This window comes from Musca domestica, unplaced genomic scaffold, assembly GCF_030504385.1.
Source record: "Musca domestica strain aabys unplaced genomic scaffold, Musca_domestica.polishedcontigs.V.1.1 6, whole genome shotgun sequence".
Taxonomy (NCBI): domain Eukaryota; kingdom Metazoa; phylum Arthropoda; class Insecta; order Diptera; family Muscidae; genus Musca; species Musca domestica.
In genome coordinates, this window is record NW_026712363.1 from 21,339,263 (window position 1) to 21,360,722 (window position 21,460).

Genomic DNA, 21,460 nt, shown 5'->3' on the forward strand with positions numbered 1-21,460 from the left:
CACTTATACCGAGTGTCCGGCGGGGCGGGGCGGCCCAAGCTGCAGCAAAAACTTTTGACGCAAAAAAGAACATTACGCATTGTCTACTTTTATAGTTTTGTATGCATTACGAATGTATAATTCATTTCTGAGTAAGAATGAGAAAAAAAAAGAAAACCAGAAATGAAAAACAAGACAACAAGAAAAACACAACATCTAACACAATCACCATCTAAATAGAAAACATATACATGGCATGTGGATAAATAAACACACGCACACTTACATATTTATTTGGACACATATGAGATATTTCATAATTTCTATGTCCACATTTTCAAGGATTTTTTATTTCGATGACCTCAAAAATCCATACTAGGTTTAATAAAAAGTCACAACCTCAAAGACATCACCCTCAAAAAGAGAAGAGCTTCACGCTAAAGTATGACTTGGTAACAATTTTTAAACAACTCGTGTATGTTTCTATAATTTAACCATAAATCGTCTAACAAACCAACAACGCTTGCATGTCATTGAATTCTAGTTCGTCGCTTTTTTCCCAAAATGCAGGAGCCGGACTTTGAATGACATGGGATTTCAACAAGACTGTGACACATGCAACACTGCGTGCCTTACAATGAAATAGCTGTGAGGCGAGTTTGGTGGACATTTTATTTCACGTTCGGGACCGGTCAATTCCCCGCCTTGTTTGTGCGATTGTGCCTTTAGACACATGTCTATACAAATGAGTCTGTTTCAATCCTCTTATTGGAAGATAACACCGAAACATTTATCCGTGAGATACTGGCACAAAATTTGACCAATTGAAGCACAATCGTGGTCAGCATTTGAGTGAAATTTTCTGAATTTTATGTTTTTATACCTTCCACCTTTGTAACATCCCTAAATATTAGTCATAGACCCCATAAAGTACATATATTCAAAATCAGCATTAAATTCGAAGTCGATTTAACGATGTCCGTCCGTCTGTCTGTTGAAACCACGATACAGCCCCCATTATTTGACGTAGAGCATCAACATTTTGTAGAACAATTTGTAGTGTGTCTAGGATGAAAATGAGATCTATCGGTCCACGTCCACAGGTCCCGAGATTCGGTATTTTGATGATTTTAACCACATTTTTCCACGGATTTTTCTAAAAATTGGTATATGTAGGTCATAATGGGTTCGAGTTTCGGTGGCGAAACATTGTATGTGTGGGTTCACGTTTTGGTATAGCCTCCATGTAACTGTACCTCTCGATATTCGGTATTTTGATGATTTTTGCCATATTTTTCCCCGGATTTGTCTAAAAAATGGGATTTATTGTTCATAATGGGTTCTAACTCCGGTGGCAGAACATTAAATATTTATGACCACGTTTTCCAAGAGCGCACATATAACCATACCCATCGATATTCGGAATTTTGATAATCGTAGTCATATTTACCTACGAAATTGTTTCAAATTTCGTATTTAAATGCTTAAAGTATAAAATTGTCTATAGAGGTTTCCGTTTTTGGTATAGTTCCATATAACGGCCTCACGCACTTTATGGTTTTATGAACAGTTTAACAGCATTATTCAAATTGTCTTACTGGTATTTGTAGTTTAAATTGGAACGCGTTTGAATTCAGATACTTTTATGTAAAAATGATTTCTTTATCCAATGATGAGGGGTATTAAAAGTTCGGCTTGGCCAAAGTTATTGTTTTTTACTTGTTCTTTCTTCTGAAAAAACTTTCCATAGCTCTTAATATATTACAATTTTTTAATTATTTTATTATTATTATTATTATATTATTATTATTATTATTATTATTATTATTATTATTATTATTATTATATTATTATTATTATTATTATTATTATTATTATTTATTATTATTATTATTATATTATTATTATTATTATTATTATTATTATTATTATTATTATTATTATTATTATTATTATTATTATTATTATTATTATATTATATAGCCTCTTCCATAGTATAGAGGGCATATTCGGTATTCGGTATTTTGATGATTTTTGCCATATTTTATTATTATTATTATTATATTATTATTATTATTATTATTATTATTATATTATTATTATTATTATTATTATTATTATTATTATTATTATATTATTATTATTATTATTATTATTATTATTATTATTATTATTATTATTATTATTATTATTATATTATTATTATTATTATTATTATTATTATATTATTATTATTATTATTATTATTATTATTATTATTATTATTATTATTATTATTATTATTATTATTATTATTATTATTATTATTATTATTATTATTATTATTATTCTTATTATTATTATTATTATTATTATTATTATTATTATTATTATTATTATTATTATTATTATTATTATTATTATATTATTATTATTATTATTATTATTATTATTATTATTATTATTATTATTATTATTATTATTATTATTATTATTATTATATAGCCTCTTCCATAGTATAGAGGGCATATTACTATAGTGGACCCTTCAAACTACATATAATCTTAATCAGCGTAAAAGTTTAGTGGTTCTCTCTGTCTGTCTGTGTGATAAGGCTCGGTTTTTGGAAATTCGATCGGGAAGGGTACGAAAAATACTAAGATATACTGTGCAGGATAGATGTATCAAAGGGTTTTTGAAAATTCGAATTTTTTGGTTAAAAAAAGTTCTTAAATTGTACTAAACTCCTAAAATAATATCATTTGGTATTATGAGAATGGATAGAGCTAAAAACTTCCAACTTGGTATAAAAATCCAGGTTGTTTTGGAAAGGTTTGTGCATCTTTGTGTGCAAACTGTACTAAATGGTAATAAATTTGGAATCGTTTGGTTAAGGGTGAACGGATGAAGCTGGAATTTTGGTCGCTGTTGGTGGTAGGTTTGTGATAAGAGGTGGTTTTGGACACTACAAGTGCACGAAATCTACTAAATAGTCCAATATTTGGTACAATTTTGTGTTGAGTGAAGAATCAGTGCATAAAAGCTGAATGTGTACCATATTTGTACGAAAAGTATGGTGGTTAATATATGATGATGGTTTTGCATTTGCTTACTATGATTGTACGAAAAGTATTAAATGGTATTAATTTCGGATCACTGTTGGTGTCTAGGATGGAGTAACGTAGGTTATTTTAGATATGCGCTTTAAATGTTACTAACTTTGGTGTTTGGTGAAGAGATACAACTGGAATCCCGAATGGATACTGAGTTCTCTGTTGGCATCTGGAATTGAGATATAGAGGCGTTTCGCATATGTGTACTATAATCCAATGAAAAGAATGGAATTGTATTATATATGGTGTTGGGTAAAGGGATAGCTATACAATTCTGAAATTTGATATATATATATATATATATATATATATATATATATATATATATATATATATATATATATATATATATATATATATATATATATATATATATATATATTACTGATAGTGTCAGTGTTTGAGATTTGGCAGAGGTTTGTAAATGTGTCCTATATTTGTACGCAAAGTACAAAATGGTACTAAATTTGATTTTGGGTGAACGGATAGAGCTGGAATCACGAAATATGTTATTTAGATCGCTGGTTGTATCGGAGATTGAAATATAGTATATATGTACAATAATTGAACGAAAATTACTAGGTGGTACTAAATTTGATATTGGGTGAAGGTATAGATATCAAATTCTGAAACTTGATATTCAGACTACTGATGGTATCAATGTTTGAGAGTTGGGAGTGGTTTTGAAATGCATCCTACATTTGCACGAAATGTACTAAATGGTACTCACTTTGGTATTGGGTGAACGGATAGAGCTGGAATCCTAAAATTGCTTTTTTAGGTTTCTGTTGGCGGTTTTGGATATATGTACTGTAATAATACGAAAAGTACTAAATGGTACTAAATGTGGAATGGGATGAAAAGATAGAGATTAAATTCTGAAACTTGATATGGATGTCAATGTTTATTGTCTATTGTTGAGAAAGGAGTTTTTTGTTATTGCAAAATGGTCAGGCTTATCTCTTTATTGTTGTTTTTATAAAAACAACATTTGTTTATTAGTGGAGAACGATGGTAATGTTTACCAGGGGGCAAGGAGGTTTTAGATATGTGTCCTATATTTGTACGAAAAGTACTAAATGGTACTAAATTTTGTACTGGGTAAAGGGATATAGATACAATTCTGAAATTTGATATGGATGTCACTGGTTATTGTCTACGGTTGAAAAAGGAGCTTGTTTTAGATATGTGTCCTATATTTGTACAAAAAGTATTAAATTTTCCAAATATGTTATTTAGGTTTCTATTAGTATCTGAATTGAGTTGGACTCTCGAAATTTGATATTGAGGTGCCTGTTGGTATTCGGAATTAAGATATAGAGGTGGTTTTGGAAATGTATCCGATATTTGTACGGAAAGTTCTAAATTTGGTATTGCGTGAATGGATAGAGGTGGAATCCCGAAATTTGGTATTAGGTTCACCGTTGGTATCTGGTATTCGGATACGATAAGTACAACAAGGTACTAAAGGGATAGGGCTGAAATTTGATGTGGATGTCACTGTTAGTGTATATGGTTGAGAGATGGTGCTGTTTTGCGAACTATAATTGTTTGAAAAACAATAAAATGTACTAAGTTTGGTATTGGGTGGGAGCTGGAACCCCCAAATTTGATATTAAATTCTCTTTTGGTTGAGATATGCAAGTGTTTTTGAAAATGTGTTCTTTAATTACTAGGAAATACTAAATAGTACTAAATTTGGTATTGTGTGAATGAATAAAGCTGAAATCATCGAAATTGGATGTGGATCCATTGTGCAATGGTTTTACTAATGTCCCCGTCGAATTTAAAGATTTTCAATCCTTTTCAATACTCCTTTTATTCTTTGCGAAAAATTTGAATAACATATAAAACCTTAAAAGTCTGAACATTTAGAATGATATATGAAGTCTTCATTAAACATGTTTATCAAACTGATCAAATTGTGCATTTTGAGTACTAACAAGTAAATAAGCTATAAGTTCGCGGGCCGATCTTTGAATACCCACCACCAATTGGAACAAATTTGGAAATTTTCAAAAAAATAAAATCCGTTAAAATCTTAAAATCTATACGACGACGTGGACCTGCATAGGCAACTTTTGTCATAAACCATAACAATACTTAAATGCCAAACTTGAATAAGAAAATTCGGTGAATACTGCAGCTAAAATCATCAAAATTCCGAATATAGGGAGGTACTGTTATATGGTGCCATACGAAGACGTGAATTTGCACCGATAATTTTCTGTCATGTAGTACCCGTTATGAACTTCAAATACCAAATTTGAAACATTTCCGGTGAATAATGTCGCTTAAATCACTAAAATGTCGGTAAAGGGAGATACCATTATATGGGAGCTAAACCAAAACGTGGACCTACACCACCCATTTTAAATATCAAAAGTCCTGCAGACGTAATATACATTTTGTCAACCTACTTCATTTCGTTCGGAAGCTAGAGTGATTTCCACAGACGGACGGACATAGCTAAATCGACATAGAATTTTATGCTGATCAAGAATATGTGTACTTTGTGGGGTCTAAAATGTATATTTCGAGATGTTATAAACGGAACAACAAACTGAAGATACCCTTCATACTATTGTGAAGGCTATAAAAATGCGGACTGTAGAAACGAATCGTTTGTTTAAATTCATAAATAGTGGAGAGCTCCCAAAGCTATGCTATAAAAATTATACATACAAGTTTGAAAAGGTCTCTTTACATATGACACTAACATTACGTGTATGAATTGACTTGAAACATTAACACGTGCCAAAAACGGGATTTCGTTTCGATGAATTTAAGATTTCCTTTTTATTTCAAACTGTGTTTGTGCCAACTATGTATTAAATCAAATGCCCCTTTCGAGAGTCATAAGACAAGAGAGACTCCAATTGTCCTGAGGCCCATGGGACGTGTATTGGGGTATGGGCCCGTTTTTCGTGATAGGAATTTTTATGACATAATCGCTATCACCGCTGCCTGAAAGCCTGCCACCTCAATCAACGTTATTACAATATCTCTTCAACAGACCTGTCTCTTAATGTATTCATTCTATGGAGATCACCGGCTTTTTAAACTTGAGATAAGAATTAGACCCAAATTAATCAACAAGCTCGAGTATCCACACATTGAAGATGGTTCCTGAACGACAAAAACTTTTGACAAATTACCCAAAGCCTTTGGGTCCCAAAGATCTTTTAATTCAGCGTAATTAATTGAACAAATGATAATAATTTCCCTCTCTCACTGTGGGCTCCGGCACATTTGTTATTGTTTATCTCATATAGATTTCCTCGGGTAAACCGCCAGTAAATGCGCCAGGATGTGAGCATCAACACAATGAAAAACGGCATTCATATCGGTTAACCACTGCATCTATACCATATATCTAAAATGCGAACAGACATACGCACACATGTACAGCAACAGTCACCACACTCACATGAACACATGTGTATGTGTGCTCAAACATTTACATTCATATCTATCAGCCTTTATGTTGTTGTAGGTCTTTAACCCGGTTTCCCTGCACTTCTCCGCACTCACACACACACACACAAAAGCATTCACATATGCAGATGGTATGTCCTTTTTTCAGTTTGTTTGTTTGTTTGTATCTATGTTATTTATCTTTGTGTCCCGCAAAAAAAAGGACCAAGACCAAGTTACTTACCCGACCCAGCGTATTGTTATCGTGAATGGCCTGCTGCAGCATTTGTAGATTGTAGCTGGTGAATGATAACCAAATTAGGTCGCCAGGATAACCATGAAAATGGTATGTGCACGTTGTGTTTGGCGGAAGTGTATGACGCGGACTAACTATGCGTCCCATCCTTCCGCGTCGTGAGAATAAAACATCGTCTGTAAATGGGAGAAAAGAAAAAAAGCGAGAAAGAGAAATTAAAAAACATTTTAAACAATTGTGGGATTTAAATGCTTGGCTTAAATCAGTAAAGAAAGTCCTAAAGTCGGACGGGGCCGATTTTATGATACCCTACACCACTTTGCTAATTTAGTTGGGCTCCACATAAAAATTAAAAGTTTTTATGGGAGAATTCAATCATACACACTATGATTATTTATAATTTAATATTCAAAGGACTAAACATGCCAAAGCATTTATAGCTTTTAAATTCGGACTTGTATTGGCCATTCGGTGCAAAATTAATTTGAAATCGGATAAAGATATATATGGGAGCTATATCCAAATCTGAACCGATCTCGATAAAATTTGGCAAAGATATTTCTGAGCTGTATTTGATATATTTCCCTAAATATCGTTCTTACGGAGTGCATATTACGGCAGTGGGTAACAAATACAACAAATCGGATGAACAATATATATGGGAGATATAGCTATATCCGAACCGATCTTCACCAAATTTGGCATACTACCTTCTAGACTCAATTCGGTCGTATGTGCCGAATTCCATCCCATTTAGACGTTTGGGGCACAATAAAAAGTAAATCGGACGAAGTTATATATGGGAGCTATATCCAAATCTGAACCGATCTCGATAAAATTTAGCAAAGGTATTTATGAGCTGCATTTGATATATTTCCTCACATATTGTTGTTACAGAATGCATATTACGGCTGCGGAGTACAAAAATAACAAATCGGATGAACAATATATATGGGAGCTATAGCTATATCTGAACCGATTTCGATCAAATTTGGCATACTTATTTTTAGGCCTAATTTGTGTGCAAAATTCCATACTTTTCGGACTGATATTACACGTTTGGTGCACAATAAAAGGCAAATCGGACGAAGATATATATGGGAGCTATATCTAAATTTTTACCGATTATCTCCAATTTCAATAGGGTTCGTCCTTGGGCCAAACAAATGTTGTTTGGAAAGTTTCATCTAAATTGGATAATAAATGCGACCTGCATTTTGTTCACAAGAATAAATGGACAGACGGACTGACATGCAAAAATCAACTCAGAAAGTGATTCTATGCAGATCATCAAAAGGAACTATGGGTCTATCTCGTTTCCTTTTCCCTGTTACAAACAAATGCACAAAGACATAATACCCCGACCACCTTGCGGTGTAGGGTATAAAAATAGTGACCAGAACCATGTAGCAAAGGGGAAGAATCCGAATGGTTATATGTGAAATAAGAATATGGGATTTGGTGGAGATTTATTATTAAAATATTTATTTTATTTATTTATTTATTTATTTTTTTAAGGATCAAAAAGCCCCTCCTGAAAATCTCAGATTCCAGGGAAGCCTTCAATCAGACCTCCGTATAATTAAACTGAGATCGCCCACTGTACCGCCTAATTCTAAAAAGAGAAGCAGATGAACCATCCACAACAAAATCCTCTTCTTATATAGTTCAAAACTCGCCACGATCCAAGTGCCCTAATGGAAGAGCTTGGACAGCTTTTACCTTTGGTGAGGGTGGAGTCCTGATCTTATTTCGAAATGGATAACACACATTTATTAATTATTAAAACTCGAATTTGGACCTAGATGCCTAATAAAAAAATTATTTTGTTTTCGTACTTTTTTATACCCTCCACCATTCTATGGAGGAAATATTAGCTTTGTCATTCCATTTGTAACTCATCGAAATATTCATGACAGATCCTACAAAGTATATATTCTGGATCAGCGTAAAATTCTAAGACAATTTAGCGATGTCCAGCTCTCTGTTCTTCTGTCTGTGTGATAAGTCTGGGTTTTTTGGAAATTCGTACTAAAAGTATGCAAAACGTACTGAAATGTACTTAAAATTGACTGCACTGTATTGGAAAAACGAAATGATAGTCCGATGGTGTGCAAGAGAGAGATTTGAGAGAGAGAGATTTGGTGCTTTTTGAACGGGTAGACCTAAATTAAATTTGGTATTAGGGTCGCTGTGCATACACCTGGTTATACAAAGGTAGTTCCGGATATGTGCGCCATAATTGTACAAAAAGTACTATTTTGGAATTGGAAAAACGTCGTTTTTTGTACGAAAAAATTTAGTACTTAATTTGATATTGGGTAAAGGGATAGAGCTGGAATCATCAACTTTGATATTAAGGTCCCTGTTGATATCTGAAATTGAGATATGGAGATATTTTTGGAAATGTGTACTATGATTGTACGAAAAGTTCTAAAGCGGTATTGGATGAAAGCATACAGCTGAAATCCTGAAAATGGATATGGATGTCATTTTTATGGTTAAGAAAAGGAGCTTGAATTCGGAAAATTGATATTGAAGTTGTGGGTATCTGGAATTAGATATGGAGATATTTTTGGAAACGTGTACTATAATTGCACGAAAAGTACTAATGTGTACTAAACTTGGCACTGGGCGAAAGAATACGGCTGAAATCTAAAAATTTGATATGGATGTCACTGTTGCCGACTATGATTGAGAGGAGGAGCTGGTTTTGGATATGCTATAATTGTACGAAACGTACTAAATATTACTAGATATGGTATTGGGTGAAGGAATAGGACTGTTATCCTTAAATTTGGTATTGGAAATCCTGAAATTTGATATGGGTGTCACTTTTTATACCCTCTACCATACATAGTATGGAGGGTATATTAAGTTCATCATTCCGTTTGTAACTCATCGAAATAATCATTTCAGACCCAACAAAGTATATATATTCTTGATCAGCGTAAAATTTAGCCCTGTCCGTCCGTCTGTTGTAATCTCGCTACAGTCTAAACGATAGATAGAAAGCTAAAATCAGATCAGTCATTTGTGTGCAGGCAGATAAACTTCGAAGATGGGCTATATTGGTCCACGATATCGTATAGCCCCGTATAACGGTACCCCCGATATTCGGTATTTAAATGCTTTTAGCCACACTAAAAGTTCTTTCTGAGTACTTTACCCTCTGGATAGAATTGTTTATATAGATCCACGATATCGTATAGGTCCCATACAACAGTACACCCCGACATTCGGTATTTTCATAATTGAACCAATTTTTTTCAATGAAATTGTCTGATAATCCGCAAAAGGATTTCCTTCTGAGTACTTTACCTCCAGAAAGAGAAATGTCTATATAGGTCCACGATATCGTATAGCCCACATACCCCGGTACCCACGATATGCAATATTTTGACGATTTTAGGGGCATTTTTCACGGAGTTGTTTCAAATTTCGTACCAAGAATTCGTAATGGATACTATAGCCAATGATATAAAATTGCGCACGCAGGCCCACGCCTTCGTATAGCCTCCATATAACGGTACATCCCAATATTCGGCATTATGATGATTTTTGCGAAATTATTCACCGGAGTTGTTTCAAATATATTCGGTATTTTGATGCTTTTAGCTACATTATTCACCGGAATTGTTTCGTTCAAAAATGACAGAAAATTATCTATGCAGGTCCAAGTCTTCGTATAGCCCCATATATATGGGGTATATCGGTCCACGATATCGTATAGCCCCCATATAACGGTACCCCCGATATTTGGTATTTTGATCATGTTAGCATCATTGGAACATCAACATCAATGGAATTGCCTGAAATTCCACACAAGGATTCCCCTGTGAGTACTTTACCTCCTCAGAGAGAATTATCTATTTAGGTATTTCGTATTTTGATGATTTTAGCCACATTTTTTACTGGAATGGTCTGAAATTCCACACAAGGAGTCCCTTGTGAGTATTTTACCCCCTGAAAGAGAATTGTCTATATAGGCCAACGATGCCGTATATCCCCCATATAACGGTACCCCCCGATATTCGAAATTTTGATGATTTTAGTACTATACCCCCAGACATAGATTTGTCTATATAGGCCCACAATATCGTACATGCCCCATACATCGGCACCTTCCGATATTAGGTATTTTAAAGATATTTACAGAATTTTTAATGGATTTTATTTTTTGAAAATTTTCCAGGCCAGGCCGAACTTACTGCTTGAGAGAATGAGCTGGAATCCCGAAAATTGATATTGAGGTTGTAGGTATCTGGAATTGAGATATAGAGGTGGTTTGGGAAATCTCTACTATAATTGTACGAAAAGTATTAAATATTACTAGATTCGGTATTGGGTGAAGGGATCCTCGAATTTCTTGTTAGTCTCTGAAATCGAGATATGAAGATGGTTTTGAAAATGTGTACCACAATTATTCGAAGAATCCAGCTAAAGGTGGTAGTGTGTGAATGTAGAGCTTAAATCCCGAAATTGGATATTAAGGTCTCTGTTGTATCAGGCATTATGATCCGGTGGGGATTTTACAAATACATACTATAATTTTTTGAAAAGTACTAAATTGTACTAATTTTGGATCACTGTTGCCGTCTAGGAAGAATTGTTTGTTTTGGATGTTACTAAATGTGATTTTGGGTGAAGGAAGAGAGCATAAATTCTGACATTTGATATTGAGGTTGGTTTTTAGAAGACGTTGAGATAAATTTGGTCCCTTGTGCATTGGTTGTACTACTATCCCCCTCGGTAAACTTCAAATGTAAGATTTTGAAGACTTTGGTGTAAAAGGTAAACATTTTCTTATTATTATCTCCGAAAGAAGAAAAATTTGAAAGTGAAAATTTAGTACGGTGTATGAAGTTTTAAATAAAAAAAACTTTGCCAAACTGAACACGAACTGTTGGAAGGAATCTTAAATTTTAAATTTTAAGGTGGTCTTTTCGCTGACGAAGTAGCGGGCACCTGCTAGGGTATAAATATTTTTCCATTTGCTAGTGTTATTCTGAATAGTACTCTCATCGATAATCTCAAAAAAAAAAAAAAAAATTCAGTCAAACGGATTACGAATACTTGATTTGATGCCAAAATGATATTTTTTCGAACACCCAATATTAAAGGAAAATCCAAGTGTTTGGTTCTGATACTAAAAAAGGTATTTATGCATAAATATATTGCCCCCTGCAAATCGTGAAAAGGAATGCTCTTTATATGCGTTCCAAAAATGTGAAATGAAAAAAAAAAAATATTATGTACATTTGGAACAAAGAATTTTACCCTCCTATTAAAACGATTTGAATGACAAAATTTTTGGACCAAAAAATCGAATATTTTTTTTTAGAAATCGTCAAAAATTAAGTAAAAAAATTCCAAATAATTAAAAGTATAATTTTTGGAGCCGTAAATAGTAAAACTGTAAAAATCCTAAAAATTAACTTACGATTCGAAAATGGTACATTCTGGTATCACACGACGTCGTTTTCTCTTTTTTTGTGACAACAGACTCCCATAGCAATTACCGCTTAACTTGACCTAACTACCGATTTGCCCTCCGTTATTCTCAATACAAATTTCTGTAAATTTCTGCAACCCCTGTAAAATCATTGACAGCAAAACATTACGGAAAGCACAGTGGAAATTGTTTTTATCATGTCATCAATCACCAAATGACATACATACTCACATTTTCCCCTGTGGTCCCGTGTGCTGCCCTGAAATATGTTCGTTCTACACTTCCAAAAACAAGGATGTCAATATAACACGGTTCCGTCGCAACGCGATATCATTGTCATCATCATTTTTTTCTTTTTTGCAGAAAATTTGCAAATGTCGTTTACCGTCGTTTGTAAGGCTAGCTACCTCAATTTTTGTGAGATTTTTTTCTATCACGCTGTTCAATGCTTTCCCATTGCTCATTTCCCAACCCGATCCGCGAGATGTAATGTTAGTCTATTTATCATTTATATTTGCCAACGAGGAGGTGGCAAATGTGTGTGTGTGAGTTTGTATTGGAGGTGGTAAATATATGTGTGTGTGTGTGAGTTTGTATTGAAGAATTTCTTTCTTCTGTTTTAATATGTCAATATCGACAAGTGTTGTCGCTGGAAAATTTTTCATTACAATTAAGCATTGTAAAACTGATGAAAGGTTCTAACTGGGCTGCCCAAATGTGCCTTTGGCTCTAAGCATCGCAAAAAACAAGAACGAAGAATACTCTGATCAACTAAAATGAAATTGGAACGTAGATAACAATATTTTATAGATGCAGTGAGAAACCAGGTCAAGGATTAAATTGGTCTGGAAAATAAATTCATTATAGAGGGGTGTCAATTCAAAAAAGGAGGTGAAAAAACTTTGGAGGAAAATTTGGGGGAAGTTAGCATAGGGTAGACACTTTGGAATATGGAAAACATAAAGTGTGAAAATGATAAACCAAAAAAGAAAGTCTTTAAGTCGGGCGGGACCGATTTTATGATACCCTACACCACTTTGCTAGTTTAGTAGAGCTCCACATTACAATAAAAAGTTTTTATTGGACAATTCAATCATACACGCTATGATTATAATTAAAATTTAAAGTTCAAAAGACTAAATATGCCGAAGCATTTGTATCTCTTAAATTCGGACTTGTATTGCCCATTTTATATATACTATATATCCAAATCTGTACTGATCTTGATAAAATCTGGCAAAGATATTTCAGAGCTGTATTTCATATATTTCCCTGAATATCGTTGTTACGGAGTGCATATTACGGCTGTGGGTAAAAAATACAACAAATCGGATGAACAATATACATGGGAGCTATAGCTATATCTGAACCGATCTTCACCAAATTTGACATTCTAACTTCTAGACTCAATTCGGTCGTAAGTTCCAAATTACAGAATAAATTTGGATCACAATAAAAGGTAAATCGGGCGAAGTTAAAGATAAAATTTAGCAAATGTATTTCTGAGGTTTATTTGTTATATTTCCCCACTTATTGTTGTTACAGAGTGCATATTACGGCTGCGGAGGACTAAAATAACAAATCAGATGAACAATATATATTGGAGCTATAGCTATATCTGAACCGATTTTGATTAAATTTGGCATACTTATTTTCAGGACTTATTTGGTTATATGTGCAAAATTCCATACTATTCGGGCTGATATTACACGTTTGGTGCACAATAAAAGGCAAATCGGACGAAGATATATATGGGTGCTATATCTAAACTTTTACCGATTATCTCCAATTTCAATAGGGTTCGTCCTTGGGCCAAACAAATGATTTGTGCAAATGCGAACTGTACTTTGTTCACAAAAATACAAGGACAGACGGACGGACAGACGGACATGCATAAATCGACTCAGAATGCGATTCTATGCAGATCATCAAATGGAACTATAGGTTTATCTCGTTTCCTTTTGTCTGTTACAAACAAATGCACAAAGACATAATACCCTGACCACCTTGTGGTGTAGGGTATAAAACATATGGAATATTCAGTATTGACTAAAGATACGAGACATCAGAACAGGTGGTGGTTTTGCAAGGTAAAAGTACCGCAAACTATGTTTGGACTCTAAAATTCAATTTTTTTGTAAGAATTGCAAGAAAAATCCAGTAGATATTGAAAGTAGAGTTAAAGATAAAAGACACCTGTATCGGTATTTTGAATGTTTACATCGCAGAGTAAACTAAATAGAAGAAGAACTAAATGTCCCCTCTATTAAAATATTTGCTGTAGGTATACAGAGTCTTCAGCTAAAAATTTCAAAATATGAAAAAGTAACACTAAGCAAGAATCTAGCATGGTGTGTAAACTAGCCTTTAACAAGGAAAATAAGATTACACATCATGTTTCAGTCAGAAGTAAAGTAACTGTAATGCGTTTGCATAGCATACTTTTGGGATTTTAGCTTCAATAAAAAGCTTTGCTTTATTAACTACCGGCAAAAATTTAAAAGCGTTCCAATAGTTTGTACTTGGACTGTTTAGTACTCAAATGTACAATTCGGTTCAGTGTGACATTCTTTTAATAAAAACTTCATACGTCGTTCTAAATTTTCAGACTTTCGGAAAAGATAAATAGGAATAGGAAAATACTTACCTCCTTAATGTAAACCCTAGAAACCAACAGTGACCTCAATATCAAACTTCAAATTCCAAATCTATCCCCTATGTAGTAAGCATTTTCTAAACATTCTCGACTTTAGACCCCAACAGTGTCCTGAATATCAAATTCCATTATAAAAGCTCTTTAAGCCTTCTAAATATCAAATTTAGTATCCATTTAGTACAATTATAGAAGGCATGTTTAAAACCAGCATCTTCCTTCAACACCAGACACTAACAGTGGCATCCACATTAAAGGTAAGGACTTCAGCTATATTCCTTCACTCAATACCAAATATAGTACCAGTTAGTACTTTTTGTACCATTACAGTAGACATTTCCGAAACCACCTCTATATCTACGGGCTACACATGAAAATCTACCCTAGTACCAAATACCAGATTTAAAGTACTATATTTTCTCTTAATACCAACTTATATCAAATATAGCACTATTTAGTATTTTTCGTGCACTTGGGACTACAATACAAAATTTCAAAATTCCAGCTTTATCCGGTCACCCTAAACCTAACTGTTTCAAATTTACTACAATTTAGGAAATTGTATATCAGTTATAGATACCAAGAAAGACCTCAATATCAAATTCCAATTTATCAATACCAAATTTAGTACCATTTGGTACTTTTCGTACAAAAATTGGAAGCATTTCCAAACCAAGGCCAAATCTCAAACAAAGACACCATCAGTAATCTAAACATCAAATTTCAGAATTTTATCTCTATCCCTCCAACCAATACCAAATATAGTACTATTTAGTACGTTTCGTACAATTATAGTACACATTTTCAAAACGAGTCCCATATCTAAATTCTAGATGCCAACAAAGACCTCAATAACAACTTTGCGAATTCCAGTCTTATCCCCTAATCGAAACCCAATACCAAATATAGTACCATTTAGTACTTTTCGCACAAATATACGAAGTAATTCTGAACCGCAGCCAAATTTCAATAACAGACACCATCAGTATCTAAAATATCAAATTTCAGGATTGTATATATATCCATTTACCCAATACTTAATTTAGTACCTTATAGGATTTTTCGTACATTTATAGTACACATTTTAAAAACCAGCTCCATACCTCAATTCTAGATGCCAACAAAGGCCTCAGTATCAAATTTGAGTATTCCGAAAACACAGCTAAATGTCAAACATTGACACTATCATAAATCTAAATATCAAATTTCAGAATCTTATCTTTATCCCTGCACCAAATACCAAATGTAGTACTATTTAGTATTTTTCGTATAATTATATTACACAATTCCAAAAATATGTCAAGGCTACACATGAATAGCGAGCCTTACACAAAATTTCGAATTGCAAGCACTATCTGTTCACCCAATACCAAATTGTACCAAATTCAATGCTATTTAGAAAATTTTGTACACATTTCCAACTGTAATTCTCAAACATATTACCAACAGCGACCCCAATAGCAAAACTTCGAAATTCCAGCTCCACCCATTCACTCTTAGCATAACTTTTCCAAAATTAGTACCATTTAGGAAAATTTTGGCACCTGTTACACATTTCCAAAACAGCCCCCATATCTCAATTTCAGATACCAACAGATACCTCAATATGAAATTTTGAGATTCCAGCTGTATTCTTTTTGTACAAATATTGGACGCATTTCACAACCACGACCAAATCTCAAACACAGACACCATCAGTAATCTAAATATGAAATTTCAGAATTGTATATCTATCCCTTTACCCAATACCAAATATAGTACCATTCAGTACTTTTCATCTGAACTACCTCCATATCTCAATTCCAGATGCCAACAGAGAACTCAATATCCAATTTCGGGATTCCAGTTGTAACTCTTCACCAAATACCAAAGTTAGTAACATTTATAGCGCATATCCAAAATAATCTACATTACCCCATCCTAGACACCAACAGTGATCCGAAATTACCACTGATCCGAATACCATTTAATACTTTTCGTACAATCATAGTAAGTAAATGCAAATGTGTACCATAATTGTAAAAAAAATACCGAATGGTACTTTATAGGGTATGGGTGAAGTAGTGGAGATACATATATTAACCGCAGACACCTCTCTGTCAGCTCTGCGGTTAATATATGTATCTCCGTCACTTCACCCATACCCTATATAGTACCATTCGGTATTTTTTTACAATTATGGTACACTTTTCCGAAACACCTCCATGTGTCCAGGCTATACATGAACAGCGACCCTAATACCAAATTTCAAACACTATATGTTCACCCAAGACCAAATTGTACAAAATATAGTACTAGTTAGTAATTTTCGCGCAATACAAATTTTCAAAATTCCACCCTAATCCGTTCACGCTAAACCTAAGTTTTTCAAATTTAGTACTATTTTGGAAAATTCGAACATCTATTGCACTCTCAAAATGTACCTCCATATTTCAATCCCAGATACAAACAGAAACCTCAATATCAAGATTGGGGATTCTAGATTTATCTCTTCACCCAATTTAGTACCATTTTGAACTTTTCGTACAACAGCGAATTTAATACCAAATTTTACAGTTCGTACATATTTCCAAAGCCACCTTACTTTCTTTTCCGTTCACATAATACCAAATGGTACCATTTTAGATGTTTAGTACTATTTTAGAATTTTTTGTAACCTTAAAGTTCGAATTTCCAAACCCTTTGGTACATCTATCCTGAACTAAATCAGTGGCTTTCATTCGGAATTTCAATCCTGGCTCATTGCTTTGTAAAAGAGAAAAAAGAGTATTTTTAGTAAATTTTAGTACTTTTCGCTTTCTTTAAGTACGTATTTCAATCACTCCAAAGAGGCACATCCTTTTCCACAAAATTTTTAATTCCAACGATTGCCTTAGCTGCCACTTGTCACCGGATGGAAAAAGGTAGAGTTTTATTCCTAATATTCTGTTCTTATTACACAGCAATGTAAAAAGTTAGTCAACATTACAGCCAAGGGGAAGCTACACACCTTCCATCCCCCCTCCACCTGTAACAGCAACATCATCACAAGAGCCAAAAGACAAGTAACTACGTTTTTTTTCGGTGATGTCTGATAATGATTGAAATTAATTAACAAACGGAAATTGTGTACACTTCAATGCAATCCCCCGCTCACTTCTCCTATCCTACCAACGCTATTGATTTATAGTCATTACCCGGTAAATTGGCGTATGGATTATCACAACAACAAGAAGAAAGACAAAAAAAGCTCACATAACCTGAGAAGAAGGTAACCAACGAAAATAAGGAACAGAGGAAATTTGCAGAGATATTTCGTAGAGAAATGCTCATGCACTTGAGCAAAGCTGCTGCTGCTGCTCCCAGTTTGATGTAAGAAGATTTATTACAACGAACATCGAAAGAGGTTTTGAGAGCACATCTTTTAGACCAAAAAAATGTTTGAAGATTAGACAAAACGGATTGATTTATAGGAGATAGTTTTTCTTCTTCTTCGTTGTTCGTTGCTTTTACTTCAATGAAATGTCAATAGAGCGTTTGAAGCCAGAGGTTGAAGAAGTAAGCAATTGATGTTGGGAAATTAAGATTGATTTGAAATGAAAGTAGGCCGGTACTTTAAAGGGCTTTCATTTAAATGGAAATTACAGAGAATAATACAATCTTGAGAAATTAAAAGAAGTGGAATAAATCTATGCATGGTATTGAGTATTAGGCAATATATTTAAGTAATAACACTGGCCAATATTCAAAAAAAAAAAAAAAAAAACGCAGTTTACCTAAAACAGAAGATGCGTGTATCGGTGTTTTGAAAGTTTACATTGCCAAGTAAAGTAAATAGAGGGCTAAATCCCTCTCTCTTCAACGTATTTTTTTTTAAATATTTGAATTCTTGGAATCCTCGTGTTTTAGGTATTTGTTGTCTGCGGCATATGTACTGATAACAATACGAGTATTATTTGGCCTTTATCTTCCTTTTTTTTAAATATGATTAAAAACTAACTTAAAGCGGGATCGTCGCACTTCTATATATTCTACAAAAACTATTCTACTATAAGTCCTAGAATATATATAACCAGTAAGGAAAGCTCAAAAGGACCAACAATATGATACCTTACACAACTACGCGTATTTAGTAGAGCTCATATTGGTAATTTATGTGAATTTATGATAAGTCGGGTTTGTCGACAGATGTATACCCCCAGCCTTGAGTTATGATTATTCAAATTCTTGAGCCTTTATTAGGGAGGTTCCCAATTAGTTTGCTAATTAATATTGACCAATTCATATCTGACCTAAGACTGAAATATGTAAATATTACAACGAGCCAGATTTTGACTATGTTGACTACTTCCTATACTTTATATGAGAAATTTTTGAAAAATTTGGAAATTTGCGTGAGGCAACAGATATAGCGGACCGAATATTGGTATGGACAAAATTTAAAGGAAATCAAACACTTATATCCAATTTTATGCGAAATCATTAATTTCGATAAATTTCGTTTTCATATCAGATTTGTGGTTAAGAGAAATATTTAGATATAGCAAATTTTAAGGAATCGCCGACTTGATTCGCAAGTTATGACAGATAAAAGCATTATAAATTGTGGCTCTTTGTGGGTTAGGTACAAGAAAGGGTTCGCAGATATATATCATTTTCACAACAGATCCTGCGTTAGTGTTGATGGAAGTATTAATATGTAACAAATCCGAATGGAATCACATAATAATTTTTCGTTTTATGAGCTTCATGGATACTGAAAATTTTGACCCTTTGTGGAGGAGGTACTAGAAGGAATGGACCGATATATCACATCTTTTACCAGACCTTGGATTAATAAAAACATTGTGACATGTGTAATTTGAAGAGAGCTGGATGCTTGTTTCGTATTTTATAATCGATTTTTTTATTCAAAAATTTGACCCTTTGTGGTCGGATCTTTAACATCTTTATAACAAATCTTGTGTTGGTGAAAACATTGAGATGTGTCAAGTCTGAATGTAATCGGATGTTAATTTCGTGTTTTATCGAATTCATGGATATTCGAAATATTGATTCTTTGTTGGGCAGGTACTGGATGGAGTGGACCGATATTGCCAATATTCGCACTTGACTTAGCGCTGATGAAAATTTTGGGAATTGCAAATTTGGAGCAAAATCGGATTATCCTTTCTCTTTCTGAGCAGTAAAATATTTTCTCTGAAAATGTTGACATTTTGTGGGGGAGGTACCAAAAGGTGTGGACCGATATTGCCCATCTCCAAATTTGATCTAAGTTCGACAATAATATTACGATGTACCAAGTTTGAATCAAAACAGATACTCCTTCCGAGAGTAATCGCGCACACCAGCCAACCAGACAGACGAACGGACGGTCGGTCATCGCTAGATCGACTCCAAATGTCCTAATACGGATTTGGTCCAAAGAGACCTAGGGTCTAAAACTGCTATGTCGATAAGGCACGTTTTGGCCGTATCAAATGATATATGCCCTCTCTGGCCATATGGCGGAGGATTCAAAAAAAATATTGGAGTAATATATATATATACCGGACCGAGTTTCACTGAATGATAATATTCGGTTGAATATGAAAAAATTTATTCAATTTGGGCATACATATATAGTGAGCAAGCCATATAAAAATCTAAACCGATCACGATAAAATTTGACAGAGGTGATGCCCGGTATCAAATATCATTCTTGTGGAGTGCGTATAACGCCGGTAAGGGATTTAAAACCCTATATCGAATAAAATATATATGTGAGAGCTGTAACTACATTTAAACCGATTTTCAATAAATTTGAAGTACAGAATTGCGAAACGTCAGCCCATTTGGGGCGATATTAGCCATTTGGTGCACAATAAACCTGATATCGGATAAAGATATATATGGGAGCTATATCCAAATCTGAATTGACCTTACCAGAATTTTAAGCACTTATTTCTGAGCTGTATCTGATATCTTATACCGTAGATTATTGTTGTGAAGTGCATATTATGCGTGTGAGGGACTTAAAACTCCGAATCGGGCGCTATAGCTATATCCGATTTTCACCAAATTGTATGTATTTGTTTCTAGGTGTACAATAAACCTGAAATCGGATAAATATATATAGGAGCTATTACCAAATCTGAACCGATTATGACAAAATTTTAAACATTTATTTCTCAGCTGTATCTGATTTTTGAACCGATTTTCATTTGAAAATTGAAGTACCTCTTTCTTATTATATTATCTATTTGGTGCACATTAAATCTGATAATACAGAATGATATATAGATGGAAATTTTACAGAGGAATTTTTGAGCCCAATAAGTTGTCTAGTACCAAATATCATTCTTGTGGAGGGAATATTACGCATGTGAGGGACTAAAAACACCAGGGTCGGAAACATATATATGGGAGCGAAAGCTATATCAAAACCGCTTTCACCAAATTTGCTGTACTTGTTTCTAGACTGAATTTGTTTAGATGTGCAAAAGTTCAAGTCATTTGGACACATATTGGCCATTTGGTACACAATAACCCGAAACTGGTTGAAGATTTATAGGAAGCTGTATATAAATTTGAACAGATTCTCACCAATTTCAATATGGTTCGTCCTTGTGGCAAACAAATATTGTATG

At 33.6% G+C, this 21,460-nt stretch overlaps 1 protein-coding gene across 1 annotated transcript in view; it reads right to left on the reverse strand.

Moving 5' to 3' along the window:
• The window catches only part of LOC101900285 (uncharacterized), a 510,960-nt gene that overhangs the window by 117,867 nt on the left and 371,633 nt on the right, over positions 1-21,460 (reverse strand). Inside the window, exon 11 of the mRNA XM_059129113.1 lies at positions 6,733-6,920. Coding sequence (XP_058985096.1) covers positions 6,733-6,920 — 188 coding nt within the window. The remainder of the gene's footprint in view (positions 1-6,732; positions 6,921-21,460) is intronic.